We start from the raw sequence: 19,053 nt of genomic DNA, 5'->3' as shown, positions 1-19,053 counted from the left end.
ATTTAAATCTAGTGCCACTTTAGATTAATTATAATCCAAATTATAGCTCTGTGCACTACAAGAATTAATATAGAGTTTATCCAGATTAATACATTTGCATTGAAAATGTAATATGTCTCTGCCATGGCTAAGGGGACCGCTTTTTAATAAGGGAGTAAACATGAGGAAAGATGGAAATTAACCTTCATTACTGCAATTAAAATTATCCTTTCATTCTAGTCTCATTAGAAAGAATACTGTACCAGTCATTATAATTTAGGCTTATTTGGAGTTGAATAACATCTTGTGTTATATCCAAGTTTTACAGTATTCAAACTTTATCAAATACATTGATTCATAAGTAATAACCCAGGATTTTGCTGTATTTTTTTTTCAATATTTGCTTTGAATACATATATGTTATTGGATTTTCCTCAGTTGTTATGAACATAAACCATTTTACAACCTTCTGTATTTTAGGGATTGAAAATTTATTAAGTAGGTGGCATCTGAATTGAAATGAATTATGTCATTTTTATATTAGCAATCTCATGCAAGTTAAATAATCCCATAAGTGACAGATAATCATTGACTCATCTATTTGGCAGTGTTTATTTGCAATTAGACTTCATTTTTTTAGTTAAAAGTACATTAAAATGACATTGGTTTTTGAAGATACTGTGATAGCCTTAATAACACAAAATGAATTATGATCTCATTTCAAAATTTTGGTAACAAAACAGTGTTCATTTCAAGTAAAGTTGTAGACATAAACTATGAGTAGTCAGAAAACTTAAAACCTTCCTAAAAAGTAAGTAGCCTTTACTTAATATATTTCTAGAATAAAACAATTCAGAAAAAGACCCCAGATTTGATTTCCTATAATTCACCAGGGAGGCAGTAATACCTAAGGTGATACCCCTTTTTGTAGAAAAGGCATACATGTATAAATTGTAAGGTCCCTCATTTTTGCAAATACTCGTGATGACCTGTTTTCGCTTCAAGAGTCTGTTTTTGTCATATGCTGTCGCATCTTAACATTCTCTGCTGCTGCTTCTTATCAGTAGCATGTATTTCTGAGGTGCCTAGGTAGAGTTTGGGGGTCTAGATTTTATAACTTCTTCTCAATTTAAAATAAAATGGTCTTTAGGGAGCCCCTAGCTTACATTAAGATCATGGTTTAATTAACTTAATTAGCCAAAAGATATTGAAGCTGACACATATATAGGGTAGAATATTATATCCAGCAGTTACCACAATGGTTATGAAATAGTGACCCTAAAACTTTTCTTGAGGCAGGATAAATGTCCCTAAATTCAAAAGCAATTATATTCTTGATAATATGAATATGCATTAAAAATAATATGATTAATTATATCAAATACTTACACCAATGTACAGTCTTAGTAAAATGTTTTAAGCCTTGAAATCAGTTTTTTTGATCCTTATACTACTAACATTAGAAGATATATACTTATAAAAATAAGGCCATAGCTATACATTTAATAGATTTAGAAGTTTCCAGAAGGTTTATTCTTTCTGATATTCCTAAAGCCTGCAAGCAACAAGAATTATGGAAATTCTCTTTTACCTTCTGTGTGACAGTCTTTGATAGCATATGGAATTGGACCAACCTATTATTTGGTCATGTCAGATTCCACCATGTACACAAAAGAATGATAAGGGAATATGACATAGTATTATTCTCTTAAGGAAGCATATTCTTCCTCATTATTAAGGAACTTTAAAAGAAAAATTTTCCAGTCTCACAGGAAAAAAGCAGCTGATAGACACTCACTGATTTAAACGACAATCATTTTATACAACTTGATCTGTCACCTTAAGCAGTCAGTTTTATTTGCCAACCTTCTATATCCCATTGTTTTCTTGTATTTGTTTTTAATACTTTTAAAACAATAGCACAAAATATATTCTGCTTTGAGAATTTTCCTTTTAGAAGAAAAAAATTTTTGATACCTGGATGAATTATAAAATAAACATTCTTGGTTTTGAGATATCTTTGGATATGAAATACTTGGATGTTGTTTAATCAGTGTGATAAAATTCTTTAGTTTATCTCAGATTTAAATCATTCAAATGTAACTATAGTAAATTATATTTTCAAATATCTAGAAAGAATCTAAGTTTCTCTAATATATCTGTATATATAAGACAAATGTACCAATTCAGATAAAATCTAGTGTTTGTAAATCTATCAATAGAAATAAGTCTCAGTGCAATGTGTTTGAAATTGTAGCACTAATTCTATACCTTTCACAGACCTCAATGGAATAACATTATTGTCATTATGTCATTTGAATTCTATTTTAATTTTGGTCTCCTTAGAGTCAGACTTTCAAGTTTCTTTCAGAATTCAAAATTCCTAAAATTATTTATATGGTATAAAACATGCATCTCCATCCAGGAGGGAAAAAGAATCTATTTTGGGGTTCATTTTTATGTTGTTTTCATAACATCCTTGACCTTATTTTTAAATTAAAACTGGGTTATTTTGCAATAAAGTGTAATTTGTTCATTTATATGAACCGTATGTGGATTGGAAAAAAAAATCAAGATAAATCTTCATGCACAGCATACAATCAGATTACGCCTAGACTCTGCATTTACGTGGGTCTGATAGCAATCAATGGTTTAGCTTCGTTGCATTTCAAGATGTATTTGCACCCAGTTGTCCAGTGATAGTGTCCTCACCCTGGAAATAATTTAGTTGCAAATTGACTGGAAGATGGTGAAAATTGAAAGTTAAAATTAGAAATACTCATAATAAACAGCAGAAAAAAGGTCAGATGATGCCGTGCTATGATGAGATTGGAATGGCTGGTAAATGAGGTTTTGTGTTTGTCGTGAGATGTATGTGACATGCCTACCCAATGTCGCTGTAATATCCAGCCTCACAGAAGAGATTATCGGGAAAAGTGATGCTGGAAAGAATTTTCTGTTAGATTGGGAAATTAGAATCACACTCTATCCTTTGATGTGTGTGAGGCTTCTGTACATTACATTGCTCATCTAGGCAAAATTTTAACCATCTTTAACACCGAATATTCAGATTAACCTCATAAAACAATTGTCTTCTTGATTTGGACTGCAATGTCATATGCATAGCCAACTGCTGAAACATCTAAAGCCAAGGATAAATCACAAAAAAGCAGCAGTGGATATATAATGTATAATTTTAAAATCCTATATTCACCACATAAAAGCATTGGTTTCATTCGTGAATTATAACTGGTCAGCCCTTCTCAGAATTTTGAAGTGTTTTTAGTGTCCTAGAATTTTAGAAAAAAAAATAGGTAATGAAACAGTTCCAAAAATAATTATTTTCTGAGTTAGCATTTGTGAATGGGAATAGATTTGCTTTAATGTGATAAAGGTATATTGAGACAGCAGAGGGCATGTGTCATTGATGAATCTTTCATGGTCACTGAGGGTTATCTAAACAGGAGACAGAAGTACATTTTAAAATACATTTATAAAGTCCACTTGGTCAGTGGACAAAAAGAAGTGTGTTTTTGCCTTTTGAGATTAGCATCATTTACAAGTGCTTGCCCCTCCTTCTAGTGATTCAGTGGACTTAGAGCTATGCGAAAGACATCATTTTTTCTGATTTTGATATTGTCAGTCTTTTAAGATTGAGATGTTCTATTCTCTTTTGGGGAATCAGGAGTAATCACACCAGAAAAGGAGCTAAAAGTCAGTGTGGCAGGGGGAACCCAGCCACTCCTGCTGGCAAAAGAAGAGGATGTGTCAACAAAAAGATCAAAGCCTACAGAGGACAATAAATTCTGTCACGAACAGGTACACGTGGTTTGTTTTTTGTTTTTTTCTCCTTTTGCTGTATAAACATTTTTTTTTAAATTGTTGCCCTTGATCATTTTAGTGCCCCCAAACCATTCCATGCTGTTGAAATGTATGTAGACACTGTAATTGGCAAGGTAATTAACTCTTGGTCTGACTTCTAATGCTCCAAAGTCATCAACATCCGTTAACTAATAGGAGTCATGTTTATTCAATATTTTCCAGTTCTATCAGTGTCCTTATTGTAACTACAATAGTAGGGACCAAAGTCGTATCCAGATGCACGTCCTGTCACAGCACTCAGTGCAGCCGGTCATCTGCTGTCCCCTCTGCCAGGACGTCCTTAGCAACAAGATGCACCTCCAGCTTCATCTGACGCATTTGCACAGTGTGTCTCCGGATTGCGTGGAGAAGCTGCTTATGACAGTAAGGGTACCAAGTGTTGATGCATGTGTGCCATAATCTCTGAAGGTATCAACATAAAATCTGTCATTATTGTGTGACAGAAATGTATTTCTTCTGAGTGGCGACAAGCTCTTGCTGACCGTGTCGTAGAAATCACAAGTAAAGGCCCGTTTGTTTCTCCTGTGCCTTGGAAATAAACCCCAAATGTGATACAAGGCATAGCTGATTCAACAACACAGATTTTGCAGCCTTATTCTCATACCTATAATGTTAATCAAATGATTCCTATGGGCACTAGGAGTTTCATCTTTGCTTGGCTATCATTTCTGGGCTACAGAAACCTTCAAGCTTATTTTTAAAAAAAAAGAAAAGTAAAGAAGAATACAGCATTGCCACAGCATTGATCTGAAGTTTGAAAGGAGAGCATTGACCTCAAGAGTCACAAAATGTCCCTGCTTTGGTTGGAAAATATAACTGGGGTACACAACTGGCCGGGGTAAAGTGTGATGGAGTCCATGATGTCTGGGGTACCTTTGTCATGAACCCCTTTGGTTTTCACAGGTGCCTGTCCCTGATGTGATGATGCCCAACAGCTTGCTACTGCCAGCAGCCACCTCTGAGAAGTCAGAGCGGGACACACCTGCAGTCATCACAGCTGAGGGGGCTGGCAAGTATTCAGGTATGCCAACACACTCTGGGCCTTCTATTCATGATGCTGATCTAGCATTATTACCATCAAAGATTTTATGTTTTTGAGATGCATAAAGAAAAAAAAACACACATTTCCAAAAGCTGTCATTTCCAAGGCATATTTACTATCTGGTTATCTGTAAATGACCCTTTGTTGTTATTGTTGCTGTTGAGCTGCTAAGTCGTATCTGATTCTTTTGTGACCCCATGGACTGTGGCTCACCAGGCTCCTCTGTCCATGGGGTTTCCCAGGCAAGTGGGTTTTCATTTTCTTCTCCAGGGGATCTTCTTGACAGGCAAATTCTTTACCAGATTGACCTGGGACACCTAAACTGTCCTTGGGGGGACCTAAATACCACTGACCAGGAATATTTTGTGGGCTCTAATTCCTGAACACTGTGCTTATAACCCTTGCTATCATACTGGTGGTAGCATGCTAATTCTGACTTATTTTCTTCCCATGCTGAAATTCCTTGAGGTCAGAGGTGATTTCTTTGGAAGTTCCTCCTTAACCGTGGTGGTGGATTAGTCGCTAAGTCATGTCTGACTCATTGAGACCCCGTGGACGGTAGCTCACCAGGATCCCGTCCATGGGATTCTCTAGGCAAGAATACTGGAATGGGTTGCCATTTCCTTCTCCAGGGGGTCTTCCCAACCCAGGGATTGAACCCTCAATCTCCTGCATTAGCAGGCAGATTCTTTACTGACTGAGTCACCAGGGAAGCCCTTCAGAGGCTCCTGCATAACAATATTCATTGGCATTTAATCTGTAGACTCCTTCCTGTAAGTGCTGTTTATGCTTTCTTCACACAGGTGACAGTCCAATGGATGACAAAAATATGGCGGGTCTCGATGATTCAAAGGCTAGCGTGGAAATAAAGAGTGAGGAGCAGAAACCAATGAAAGAAGCCACAGAAGTGTTGGAATGGAATAAAAATAGCAGTAAGGATATGAAAATCTCCGACACACTGCAAGATCAGTTAAGTGAACAGCAGAAAAGGCAACCACTCTCTGTCTCAGACCGCCACGTTTACAAGTATCGCTGTAACCATTGTAGCTTGGCTTTTAAGACTATGCAGAAGCTTCAGATACATTCCCAGTATCATGCGATTCGGGCTGCCACTATGTGTAACCTGTGCCAGCGTAGTTTCCGTACATTCCAGGCTTTAAAAAAACACTTGGAAGCAGGCCACCCCGAACTGAGTGAGACTGAACTTCAACAGCTGTATGCCTCCTTGCCTGTGAATGGGGAACTATGGGCAGAGAGTGAACCTATGGCCCAGGAGGACCATGCCCTAGAGCAGGAGATGGAGAGAGAGTATGAGGTGGACCATGAAGGGAAGGCAAGTCCTGTAGGCAGTGACAGTAGTTCTATTCCAGATGACATGGGCTCTGAACCAAAGCGGACCTTACCTTTTAGAAAAGGGCCAAATTTTACGATGGAAAAATTCCTCGATCCATCTCGCCCATATAAGTGTACCGTGTGTAAAGAGTCGTTCACCCAGAAGAACATTCTCCTGGTCCATTATAACTCAGTGTCTCACCTACACAAGTTGAAAAAGGTTTTGCAGGAAGCCTCCAGCCCTGTCCCTCAAGAAACCAACAACAGCCCAGATAACAAACCCTACAAGTGCAGCATCTGCAATGTTGCATATAGCCAAAGCTCAACCTTGGAAATCCACATGAGGTCTGTGCTCCACCAGACAAAGGCAAGGGCGGCGAAGCTGGAGCCCGGTGGTGGCCATGCACCCGGCGGGCACGGAGTGGCAGCCAGCATTAACAGTCCCAGCCAAGGGATGTTAGATTCCATTAGTTTAGCAGCAGTAGGCAGCAAAGATACCCACTTAGATGCCAAAGAATTAAATAAAAAGCAAACTCCAGAATTGATCTCTGCTCAACCTACGCATCACCCACCGCAGTCACCAGCACAGATTCAGATGCAGCTGCAGCACGAATTGCAACAGCAGGCGGCCTTCTTTCAGCCTCAGTTTCTCAACCCCGCCTTTTTGCCCCATTTTCCTATGACCCCAGAAGCTCTGCTACAGTTTCAGCAGCCTCAGTTTCTCTTTCCCTTCTACATCCCTGGGACAGAGTTCAGCTTGGGGCCGGATCTGGGCTTGCCAGTAGGTTCTGCCGCCTTTGGCATGCCGGGAATGACGGGAATGGCCGGGTCCCTGCTTGAAGATTTGAAGCAGCAGATTCAAAGCCAACATCACGTTGGCCAAACTCAACTCCAGATTCTCCAGCAGCAAGCACAACAGTATCAGGCCACACAGCCCCATGTGCCCTCTCAAAAGCCGCAGCCACAGCCCCAACAGCAACAACAACCGCAGCAGCAGCAGCAGCAGGCCAGCAAGTTATTGAAACAAGAGCAAACCACCGTGGCCAGTGCCGACTGCCCCATCGTGAAGGATGTACCCTCTTACAAGGAAGCAGAAGAGATGGCCGAGAAGCAAGACAAGCCAAAGCAAGAATGTGTAAGTGAAGGCGAAGGGCTCAAAGAAAGCAAAGACCTTGGAAAGAAGCCGAAGTCCTCGGAACCATCCATCCCGCCACCCCGCATAGCTTCAGGGGCCCGAGGAAACGCAGCCAAAGCCTTACTGGAAAACTTCGGTTTTGAACTGGTCATACAGTACAACGAGAACAGGCAGAAGGTACAGAAGAAGGGCAAGAGTGGGGAAGGCGAAAGCACGGAGAAGCTGGAATGTGGGACGTGTGGGAAGTTGTTCTCCAACGTTCTCATTCTAAAGAGTCACCAGGAGCACGTACACGGCCAGTTTTTTCCGTACGGAGCGCTAGAAAAATTTGCCCGTCAGTACAGGGAGGCCTATGACAAGCTTTATCCCATTTCTCCATCTTCTCCGGAAACGCCGCCTCCCCCACCTCCACCGCCTCCCTTGCCTCCAGCTCCTCCGCAGCCTCCTTCTCTGGGGCCGGTGAAACTGCCCAGCGCGGTCTCCACCCCGCTCCAGGCCCCAGCGCCCACTCCCCCACCGCCCCCGCCCCCGCCCCCGCCCCCTCCTCCACCTCCTCCGCCCCCACCCCCTTCCGCACCCCCGCAGGTCCAGCTGCCAGTATCCCTGGATCTTCCCCTCTTTCCGTCCATCATGATGCAGTCGGTGCAACATCCCGCCCTCCCGCCCCAGCTCGCCCTACAGCTGCCTCCAATGGACACACTCTCGGCGGACCTCACCCAGCTTTGCCAGCAGCAGCTTGGCTTGGATCCCAACTTCCTGAGGCATTCGCAGTTCAAACGCCCGAGGACGAGAATTACGGACGACCAGCTGAAAATCCTGAGGGCTTACTTCGACATCAACAATTCTCCGAGTGAAGAACAGATCCAGGAAATGGCGGAGAAGTCTGGCCTCTCCCAGAAGGTTATCAAGCACTGGTTTCGAAACACGCTTTTTAAGGAGCGGCAGAGAAATAAGGATTCGCCCTACAACTTCAGTAACCCTCCCATAACGGTTTTGGAAGATATCAGAATGGACCCCCAGCCCTCCTCCCTAGAACATTACAAATCAGACACATCCTTCAGTAAAAGGTCTTCCAGGACCAGATTTACTGACTACCAGCTTCGGGTTCTTCAAGACTTTTTTGACACCAACGCTTACCCAAAAGATGATGAAATCGAACAACTTTCCACCGTTCTCAATCTCCCCACCCGGGTTATCGTTGTCTGGTTCCAGAATGCTCGGCAGAAGGCACGGAAGAGTTATGAGAATCAAACAGAGACAAAAGACAATGAAAAAAGAGAACTCACAAATGAGCGGTATATCCGAACGAGCAACATGCAATACCAGTGTAAAAAGTGCAGCGTTGTTTTCCCCAGGATCTTCGATTTGATCACGCATCAGAAAAAGCAGTGTTACAAGGATGAAGACGATGACGCCCAAGATGAGAGCCAAACTGAAGACTCCATGGACGCCACGGATCAGGTGGTGTATAAGCATTGCACAGTGCCTGGCCAGACCGAAGCAGCCAAAACCGCTCCTGCCCCTGCGGGGGGCTCTGCTTCTGGGACCAGCACCCCCCTGATCCCGTCACCCAAACCAGAACCGGAAAAGACGTCTCCAAAGCCTGAATACCCCACAGAAAAGCCAAAGCCAGGTGACCCCTCGCCCCACCCTCAAGGCACCAAACCAGCCCTGCCGTCAGCATCTTCTTCCTCGGACCCACCACCGCCACTGCCGGCCTCAGCTGCTCAGCCCCAGCCACCCAAACCGCCCCAACTCCTGGGACGACCTCCCTCGGCTTCTCAGACCCCCGTCCCTTCCAGTCCGCTGCAGATTTCCATGACTTCTCTCCAAAACAGTCTACCTCCACAGTTACTTCAGTACCAATGTGATCAGTGTACAGTTGCCTTCCCTACCTTGGAACTCTGGCAGGAGCATCAGCACATGCACTTCCTGGCTGCTCAGAACCAATTCCTTCACTCCCCGTTCCTGGAACGGCCCATGGACATGCCCTACATGATATTCGACCCTAACAATTCCCTAATGACTGGACAGCTGCTAGGTGGTCCTCTCACACAGATGCCCCCACAGACAGCTTCCTCCCACCCCGCAGCCCCGGCCACTGTGGCCGCTTCCCTTAAGAGGAAACTGGATGAGAAGGAAGAGAACAACTGCAGTGAGAAGGAAGGCGGGAACAGTGGGGAGGACCAACACCGTGATAAGCGCTTGAGGACCACCATCACTCCGGAACAACTGGAAATTCTCTATGAAAAATACCTACTGGATTCCAACCCCACCCGGAAAATGCTCGATCACATCGCACGGGAAGTGGGGCTGAAGAAAAGGGTCGTGCAGGTCTGGTTCCAGAATACAAGAGCACGAGAAAGAAAAGGCCAGTTCCGGGCAGTGGGTCCAGCGCAATCGCATAAACGCTGTCCTTTCTGCCGAGCCCTGTTCAAGGCCAAGTCAGCCTTAGAAAGCCACATTCGCTCCCGGCACTGGAATGAAGGCAAGCAGGCAGGTTACAGCTTGCCACCAAGCCCTTTAATATCCGCCGAAGATGGTGGAGATAGCCCGCAGAAATACATTTATTTTGATTATCCATCTTTGCCATTAACGAAAATCGATCTCTCGAGTGAGAATGAGTTGGCTTCTACAGTGTCGACACCTGTTAGCAAGACGGCAGAACTGTCACCGAAGAATCTCTTAAGCCCTTCTTCTTTCAAAGTGGAATGTTCTGAGGATGTAGAGAATTTAAACGCCCCTCCTGCTGAGGCTGGGTATGATCAAAATAAAACTGATTTTGATGAGACTTCATCCATTAATACAGCGATCAGTGACGCCACCACCGGAGACGAGGGAAACGCAGAAATGGAGAGCACCACGGGGAGTTCCGGAGAGGTGAAGCCAGCTTTGTCTCCTAAAGAGGGGAAAACTCTCGACACTTTGCCAAAAACAGCGACCACCCCCACCACAGAGGTCTGTGATGAGAAGTTTCTCTTCTCTCTCACGAGTCCCTCGATACCTTTCAGTGATAAAGATGGTGACCATGACCAAAGCTTTTATATCACGGATGACCCCGATGACAATGCCGACCGCAGTGAAACGTCTAGCATAGCTGACCCCAGTTCACCAAATCCATTCGGCTCCAGCAATCCTTTCAAATCCAAAAGTAATGACCGACCAGGTCACAAGCGTTTCAGAACCCAGATGAGCAATCTCCAACTCAAGGTTCTCAAGGCTTGCTTCAGTGACTACCGAACTCCAACCATGCAAGAATGTGAGATGCTAGGGAATGAGATCGGTCTGCCCAAACGTGTGGTCCAGGTGTGGTTCCAGAATGCAAGGGCAAAGGAAAAGAAATTTAAAATTAACATAGGGAAGCCTTTCATGATCAATCAAAGTGGAACAGAAGGCGCCAAACCAGAGTGTACCCTCTGTGGGGTGAAGTACTCTGCCCGCTTGTCCATCAGAGATCATATTTTCTCCAAACAGCACATTTCCAAAGTGAGGGAGACCGTTGGGAGCCAGCTTGATCGGGAGAAAGATTACTTGGCTCCCACGACCGTTAGACAGCTGATGGCTCAGCAAGAACTTGACCGTATAAAGAAAGCTTCAGACGTGCTGGGATTAGCAGTACAGCAGCCAAGCATGATGGACAGCAGCTCCCTCCACGGCATCAGTCTGCCCACAGCCTACCCAGGACTCCCGGGCCTCCCCCCAGTCCTTCTCCCTGGAATGAACGGTCCATCCTCCTTGCCCGGATTTCCACAAAATTCAAACAGTAAGTCATGTCAAGGAGAGTCAGTCTAATGAATTAAGTGATATTAGGCAGCCAATGACATGTAACCAAGAATAGGGGTATATCGAATCTCTTAATTTCAGTAAGTGAAACTATTAAGTTATTTGGAATATATAGTTCAGTGGCTGTAGTTAATAACCAGGCAGTAAACCACCCCAAACATGTGCAGAAAAAGGTAGATTAGCATCTCATAAATATATTATTTATATCATTATATCTCAGAAACATTCCTTTTTTATACTCATTTCAAAATTAATTTCAAATGGCATTTCAGCACAGACATGTGACATGAAATTTGTTATACATATTAAGAAAGTAAAGTATTAAAGCATTCATTGGCATCTGAATTTATGCTTTTCCTAGGAATACTGATTTTTTTTTTTTTTTTGCTTTTGTACTGTTTTGGGTTTTTTTCCCCTTTAAATGCCAGGAAGTTCAAAAGCAAAGGGCCTTTTAGCCACAGGAATGCCCCTGTATTAAACCTAGCAGGTAATAAAACAGATGTGTAAAGTTTAATTACTAAGAATTCACTTCTATGATAATTTGTACAATTTTGTTTTTAGTAGCATTCATTTTGTTTCTTATTGTTTAAGTATATTTACAACCTTAAAAATACATTAATAGTACTCTATATCTTTCTACCACCACCAGTTGCCTAGATTTATAATCAAGACAGAACAAAATGACAACTGTTTGAGGCACTCCTAGATGATGAATCCAATTCTGTGCTTATCAAGAGAAATGCAGTTTGTACAGTTTAGATTTTGTGAATAAGTATAGGTATCTAGTTATTGAAAAAAACTGAATGTAGTGTTATAGGCATTCATGTAGCCACACATATAACAAAAGTGGTACCTGACACAAACTAAGAAAAAAAGATTCTAGTTTCTTTTTAAACTAAGTTTTATTTTCCAAATTAACAGTATATTTTTTTAAATTTTGACAAGGAAATTATGACATTCCAAAGAGACATCTAGAATGAACTAATACATCTGGGAAGTTTCCAAAACATGATAGGAAGGCTCTTTTTTTTTTTTTTTTTTTCATTTTCTAAATTAGACTTTTACATAAATTTCAAACCTTTCAATTTCATCCTTCTCTGATGGCAATTTTCATTTTAATGTGATTTTGGAAAATATTCCCATTTTTAGTTTGGGAGACAAAAAAACAGTGGTGTCAGGTGACCTCTTGGCCACTACTAACTCAGCTGGTTCCTTGTCCAGAAAGACTTGTTGGCTTTAGAAAGAAGCAGAGTGAATCTCCAAATACAAAGAGTTCTACCCAGAAAATTTATTCAATGTCATTTTCTTTAACTATAGTACCAGCTACCTTCCACTATCCACCTATGTGTAGGGAATGTACTTGGGCTTAATTATCTGAACATTCTTAGAGCCTAAAATATTAGAGCTGCAATTATGTGTTTTGTCTGTACCTTTCAATTAAGTCAAATATAGTTAAAGAATAATGCAATGGCTAATTGTTTTGCATCTGAATGTATTAGTCTTCTAGTCTCACTTTATATATCACTGTGATTATTAACTAATATCTAGAAAAATGTCTTATGTGGAAAAACTACTATGATCAGTTATGTAAAATAGAGCTTTTCCACATAACGTCTAATGTGGAAAAACTCCATGAACACATATAAATTTGAAAATTATGTAAAATAGAATAAAATTTGGTATTTACAATGGGCTCAGAACAGTTCAAGTATGTGTGCCTTTAATCTGCAAGTCAGCTTTGATGGATGATCCTGTGTAGTCACCCTCCTAAGTGGTGATCAGGACATCTTGTTTTTCTCTCCACCGGATCAGGAGGTCTTTGCTTAGACAATGAGTCCTTTACTGACTGCCTTTCCCCTTTGTCACTCTGAAACTAGTACCCAGAGGGCCTGTACAAGAGAAAGCCAGGAGGGAGAGGAGAGAATATGTTTATGAAATACTTAAAAAAACCTAACCTTTCTCCTCATTCTACCACCATAAATATAATTTACATCCTCCTCCTGAAATATGGATTGGCAAAACTATCAGAGTTGTGGAAAGATGTTAGAGGCAGGCCCTTCTTGATGAGCACTGTTTGTTTGTTTTTTTTTCTCTCTTTTTTTTTTTAAATTATGAAAATATAACACATTTACAAGAGACTTGGAAAATACAGAATAAAGTTATATATAGTTCCACTATACATTACAATTATTTCAAGTTGATAAATTAAGATTTTTAGTTAATGTTTCAATATCAAACTCTCAAAAGTTAATAGACTATACAGAAAAGTAGAAGGATATAGTAGACGTGAAAAGCACCATGAACAGTTCAACATACTTAAGATTTATACAATTTTCACATAACAGTAGGATACAAATTCTATTCAAGTTCCCATAGACTATAAACTCGGAAAAGGCAACGGCAACTCACTCCACTATTCTTGCCTGGACAATCCCATGAATGGAGGAGCCTGGTAGGCTGCAGTCCGTGGGGTCGCTAACAGTCCGACACGACTAAGCATCTTCAGTTTCACTTTTCACTTTCATACATTGGAGAAGGAAATGGCAACCCACTCCAGTGTTCTTGCCTGGAGAATCCCAGGGACAGGGGAGCCTGGTGGGCTGCCATCTATGGGGTCACACAGAGTCAGACACAACTGAAGCGACTTAGCAACAGCAGCAGCAGACTATAAACTAGGACACACTGGAACATATCCAGGGATATAAAACAAGTAACAAAAATTTCATGGTCTAAAGGTATTAAAATATACAGAGTCTATTCTCTTATCACTGTGGAATTATGTTAGAAGTCAATATAAAAAGATTTGAAAATAACCCACATATTTTCAACTACAATTTACCAAGGGAAATCTTTGACTTAGCCATTGAAAGTCTCAATAAAGTTACAAGACTCAAAAAACACAGAGGGTGATTGCAGGGAAGAAAGCATTTAAATGAGAAATTAATATCAAAGTGGGAAATTAATATCAAAGGTACATTAAAAATGCCATGAACTTGGAAATTAAATATCGACTTTTAAATGATGGGTGTATCTAAGTAGCCATAACAAGGAAAAATTAGAAAATACAATAAAAATGAAAAGAGAATTCACCAGAATTTGTTACATGCAGCTGAAGTTTTTAAATGCATCAGGTACCAAAGGCACCATGTATCTACTGTACGATTAAATCGTGGACCAAAACAGACGAGAGTATTATATGGAGAAAAGGTCCATGAACATACCTACTGGAATGTGCAATTTCTCTTGAATTAGTTGTTTGTTTTTGATGGAATTTAAACATTAGCACAGCACAGTTACCAGCAGGATCCCATCTGAGAGCCTGAATTCCCACACTTCCAGCTCACATCTTTTTTAGGTTAATTGATCTGTGGTGGGAAATGCTGAATATTTTAATTATCTCATGGAGTAGAGCTGTAGCTCTCCATCTTGCTATCAGCATCTTTCTACTGGATTACGTTTCATCAAACAAGTATCTCCTATGCTCTGTGGAAGAAATAGGTATACCAGCTAGGTGAAATAAAAGAAGAAAATTACTTCATAAGTAGAATATCCCTGTATCTCTCACATGCTTTGGGCTCTTCTAACAGTTTATTATCTATATGAATAAATTTTGATAATATGATGTGTTCACCTTGGGCCCATTTTAAAATTTTGTTCCTAAGAAAATCACTAAAAAGTGCTCCATTGAATGAGATCAGCCATAAAATAAGTAAAAAGTCTGATTCCAAAGGCTGCACCCTCAAACTGACTTAATTGAAACGTACATATTCAGTTTTAGCATTTATCAACCTCCAAATTCGCAGTCAGGTTGATGGAAACAAATAGCCCCAGGTCATTCACCTTAAAACCTAAATAAAGAAACAAACAATCGGCCAACCAGAGGTGTAGAATTGGTATAGAATTTAAAGGCTCAAGAGACAGTTTTCTATGACAGTTAACCTGGAGTATCTTCTAATGCACATTAATGAAGTCTCCTTTATGTACAGTTGGGAAGGTCCCCTGGAGGAGGAAATGGCAACCCACTCCAGTATTTTTCCCTAGAGAATCCCATGGACAGAGGAGCCTGGTGGGCTACAGTCCATGGGGTTGCAAAAAGTTGGACACAACTGAGCGACTAATACTTAACCTCCAAATTTCCTGGTTTTAAAAACCCATTTTGTTCTTTTTTGGATGGAATTCTTATTGTTTTAGCAGCATTAATTCTCATAAAATTTTTTCATCTTAATTTCCAAATTGTTTGGTCTTTCAAGATCACAAGGAAGACCCTTTGAAGAGTAATATCCATCATGTGAGCCTGCTTCCTGAACAGTGACTGAGGCCTGTGTTCAATATCAGGCTTCCCAGGTGGCTCAGTGGTAAAGAATCCACCTGCCAAGCAGGAGACATGGGTTTCATCCCTGTGTTGGGAAGATCCACTGGAGGAGGAAATGGCAACCCACTCCAGTATTCTTGCCTGAGAAATCTCATGGACAGAGGGGTCCAGCAGGCTACAGTCCACAAGGTTGCAGAACAGTTAGACAAGACTTAGTGACTAAACAAAAACATGTTTAGAATCACTACTTACTATTACTTCTTTTTTTAACAAAATGAATTATTTTCTGCTAAAAAATTTTTCCACATTTGTCTTTTTCTATCATGATCATATGCAAAAAGGGGAAATGGTAATAGGAAATCATATGCCTGTACACCTGGAAAAAATTAGAAAACTTTCACATTTTATCCTTTAGAAGGTTAGCTTCTTTTGGATTTTTCCTCAAGAAGAATAGGAAAATAACTTGATTTTCTATTTTTAACGTATTTACTTTATTGTTTTAAGCAGTGTCTGATTCTTTTTATGTGTCTGATTTTTATATGTTCCATTAGTCTCTGGAAATACTGCCTAACCCAGTTCCCTTAAATGGAACTTTAGAACATGCCTTTTGAATTTTTCTCATACCTCAGTGTAATATACTAGCATTTTTGGGGTAAATCTAGATAAGAGTAAGTCTTTAATAATTTTAGCACAATTGTCTTTGGCCCATGTACATCATTAGTGTTATTTTTCACCTCAAGAATAAAGTTTTCTTCTGCGAGACCTAGATCAAAGCAACTTGGGGAAAAAGCACTAAATCTGTGCTATGTTCATGGGGAGACAGGTATTTTCTTCCAAAAAGCATTACTTTGGGGGCATAGACAGCAGTTTCAGACTTTACTGGAGGCTCAGGTGGTAAAGAATCCACCTGCAGTGCAGGAGACCTGGGTTTGATCCCTGGGTCTGGAAGATGCCCAGAGAAGGAAATGGGTACCCACTCCAGTATTCTTGCCTGGAAAATCACATGGACAGAGGAGCCTGGCCAGTTACAGTCCTTGGGGTCACAAAGAGTCAGATACGACTGAGCAACCAACACACTCTAGCATTTTGGGGAAAACAAAACTAAACCAAATCACGGTAATATGAGATCATCTGTAGGAAAACGTTCATCTCTCAGAGAATTGGACCAGGAGTTAGGGAACAGGAAAGAATGTACGTTGTGTAGCTGTTGCTGTCAGTCGCTAAGTTGTGTGCGACCCCATGGACTGTAGTCCACCAGGCTTTTCTGTCCATGGGATTTCCCAGGCAAGAATACTGGAGTGGGTTGCCTTCTCCTTCACCAGGGAATTCTTCCCTGATCAAGGATGGAACCTGCATCTCCTGCATTAGCAGGAGGATTCTTTCCCACTGAGCCACCAGGGAAGCCCCATCTTTTGTAATTACCACCACTTATTCTGCATCGTGATTGGTGTTCAGTTCTTCTCTTCTAAATCTGGTTTTCATACGTCAGTTGACTACTGAATTTTTGATTGTGAACTTCTACAAGTGTATGTCTTTTAGTAGTAGACCTAATGTACATTATTCATTATCCTTAGTCCGTATGTCGTTTACTAAAAATTTTACTTAGCTAATTGTTTAACTCAGCTTACTCCTCAAGATGTTGAATTTCTAAAAATCCCTGATAGTCTTTGACTATAGTAGTTAAGATTCCTACTGCAGTCTTCTAAAAATTTTCATTACTTTGTTATATGACCTCTAGACAAGAATTTGTAGACCCCATCTGATAGGAAAGCCTGAGTCAACAAATATCGATCTACTTGCTTCTAACTACCACTGCGATTTTTTAAAGTCTTAGTTCCTTAAAATTTCTCTTGTCTTAAATTCTCATGTCAGAGAGATAGGTAAGCCAGCAGTTTCCTTAGATTTAGGAGGGAAAGTGCTTAGGCAGTAAGGGGATAATTATTGAGTATGAAGCCTAGACGTTCTTGACCCAAAACTAAGATTGGCATTATGAGTAGGCAAAAGAGGCTGGCCACCAACCTAATATCATTCTAACAGTACAAGGAAGGATCTTTTGTCCTCCATAAAGCTTCTTCCACTCAAATCATTCATGCCTGAAACTCAGGGGTTAATTCTTCTGAATTAATTTTTTAGCTGAAAATAATTCATTTTGTTAAAAAAAAAAATAGTAAGTAGTGATCCTAAACATGTTTTTGTTTAGTCACTAAGTCGTGTCTAACTGTTCTGCAACCTTGTGGACTGTAGCCTGCTGGACCCCTCTGTCCATGAGATTTCTCAGGCAAGAATACTGGAGTGGGTTGCCATTTCCTCCTCCAGTGGATCTTCCCAACACAGGGATGAAACCCATGTCTCCTGCTTGGCAGGTGGATTCTTTACCACTGAACCACCTGGGAAGCCCGATATTGAACACAGGCCTCAGTCATTGTTCAGGAAGCAGTGGTCTTGCCTGGAGAATCCCAGGGACGGCGGAGCCTGGTGGGCTGCCGTCAATGGGGTCGCACAGAGTCAGACACGACTGAAGCGACTTAGCAGCAGCAGCAGCAGCCACTTACCATTGAGGATATTGGAAGATTATTCCCTAACATGATGGAAATTCCTTAGATACTGTTAATAATACAACTACAGAAATGATTTCAAAGCAGGTCAGAGAAAAATTGGGTGTGGTGAGGTTGAAAAGAAGAGCAGCCAGTAATAAGCTAGGCTAATTGACAGTAATATGATAATGAGTGGGGTCAAGTTGAGAGTGATGTTGAGGACTTGAGAGTATCTTGAATGCTAAGCCTTAGACAAGGTTTCTTAGCTGGGTAAAGGCCAATTAAAAAACTAAAGTTCTTTTTCTAGCTAAAGCAAAACCAATACAATATTGTAAAGTAAAAAATAATAATAATAAATAAATGATAAAAAATAAATAAAAGATGAACACATTTCATTAAAAAAAAGAAATGTATGTCACTTTTTGTGTCAGTTATTTTTCATTTTTTTAACACCCAAATGTTGCATTTAGCATAGAAGACTAGCCAATATTTAAAAAAGAGTTTTCCCCACAGCTACACACTGAAACTTCATTCACCTTCTCCTAGTTATTTCTTCCATCAGCCCATCAGACCTCCATCATGGCCCTTGTCTGGATCATTTGGTAGTGAGCCTTCCTTCATTGAAGAACAAACCACAACCCAATTAGGCTTCCAGTCTGTTCCACTTGCAACCAACTATATTTGCCTCTAAAAAAACAGACTCAAGAAAGGCACAGACTTTACAGTTTCCATTTCTACCTTGAGCTGCCTTTTAGTTTTTCACCCAACTATCCAGAGCCTAAAAATGGCTTTGTGATAAATCAGCCACTACATTAGACTGTATGCTTGAAATTCAGCAAAGATCTCCTCCGTTTCAAGTCATACTCTACCCCACATGGGTCTGCCTGCTGAGCATTTAGTTCTCCTTCTCTAATGATATGAGGATCATTTATGCCTGCTACAAGTAAACCTGGAAGAAGCATGTTAGGCCGTTGGGGAGTGGGGGTGGGGTGGGTGAAGGGGTAGTGATAAAGTTGTATGATAACACATGCAATTCCTATCAAGTACTGTTGGC

The 19,053-nt window shown here is 40.8% G+C and overlaps 1 protein-coding gene across 4 annotated transcripts in view; it reads left to right on the top strand.

Annotated features, from left to right (window-relative positions):
• Window positions 1-19,053, top strand: part of ZFHX4 (zinc finger homeobox 4) — a 205,076-nt gene that overhangs the window by 180,904 nt on the left and 5,119 nt on the right. For all 4 annotated transcript variants that reach the window (XM_025265209.3, XM_044928669.2, XM_044928668.2 and 1 more), the window contains exons 7-10: window positions 3,665-3,798; window positions 4,024-4,224; window positions 4,765-4,882; window positions 5,707-11,133. In XM_025265209.3, coding sequence (XP_025120994.2) covers window positions 3,665-3,798; window positions 4,024-4,224; window positions 4,765-4,882; window positions 5,707-11,133 — 5,880 coding nt within the window. The remainder of the gene's footprint in view (window positions 1-3,664; window positions 3,799-4,023; window positions 4,225-4,764; window positions 4,883-5,706; window positions 11,134-19,053) is intronic.

The sequence above is a fragment of the Bubalus bubalis genome, chromosome 15 (genome assembly GCF_019923935.1).
Source record: "Bubalus bubalis isolate 160015118507 breed Murrah chromosome 15, NDDB_SH_1, whole genome shotgun sequence".
Taxonomy (NCBI): Eukaryota; Metazoa; Chordata; class Mammalia; order Artiodactyla; family Bovidae; genus Bubalus; species Bubalus bubalis.
Note: the sequence above shows the minus strand (reverse complement) of the source record. Positions and strands in the feature narration are given on the sequence as shown.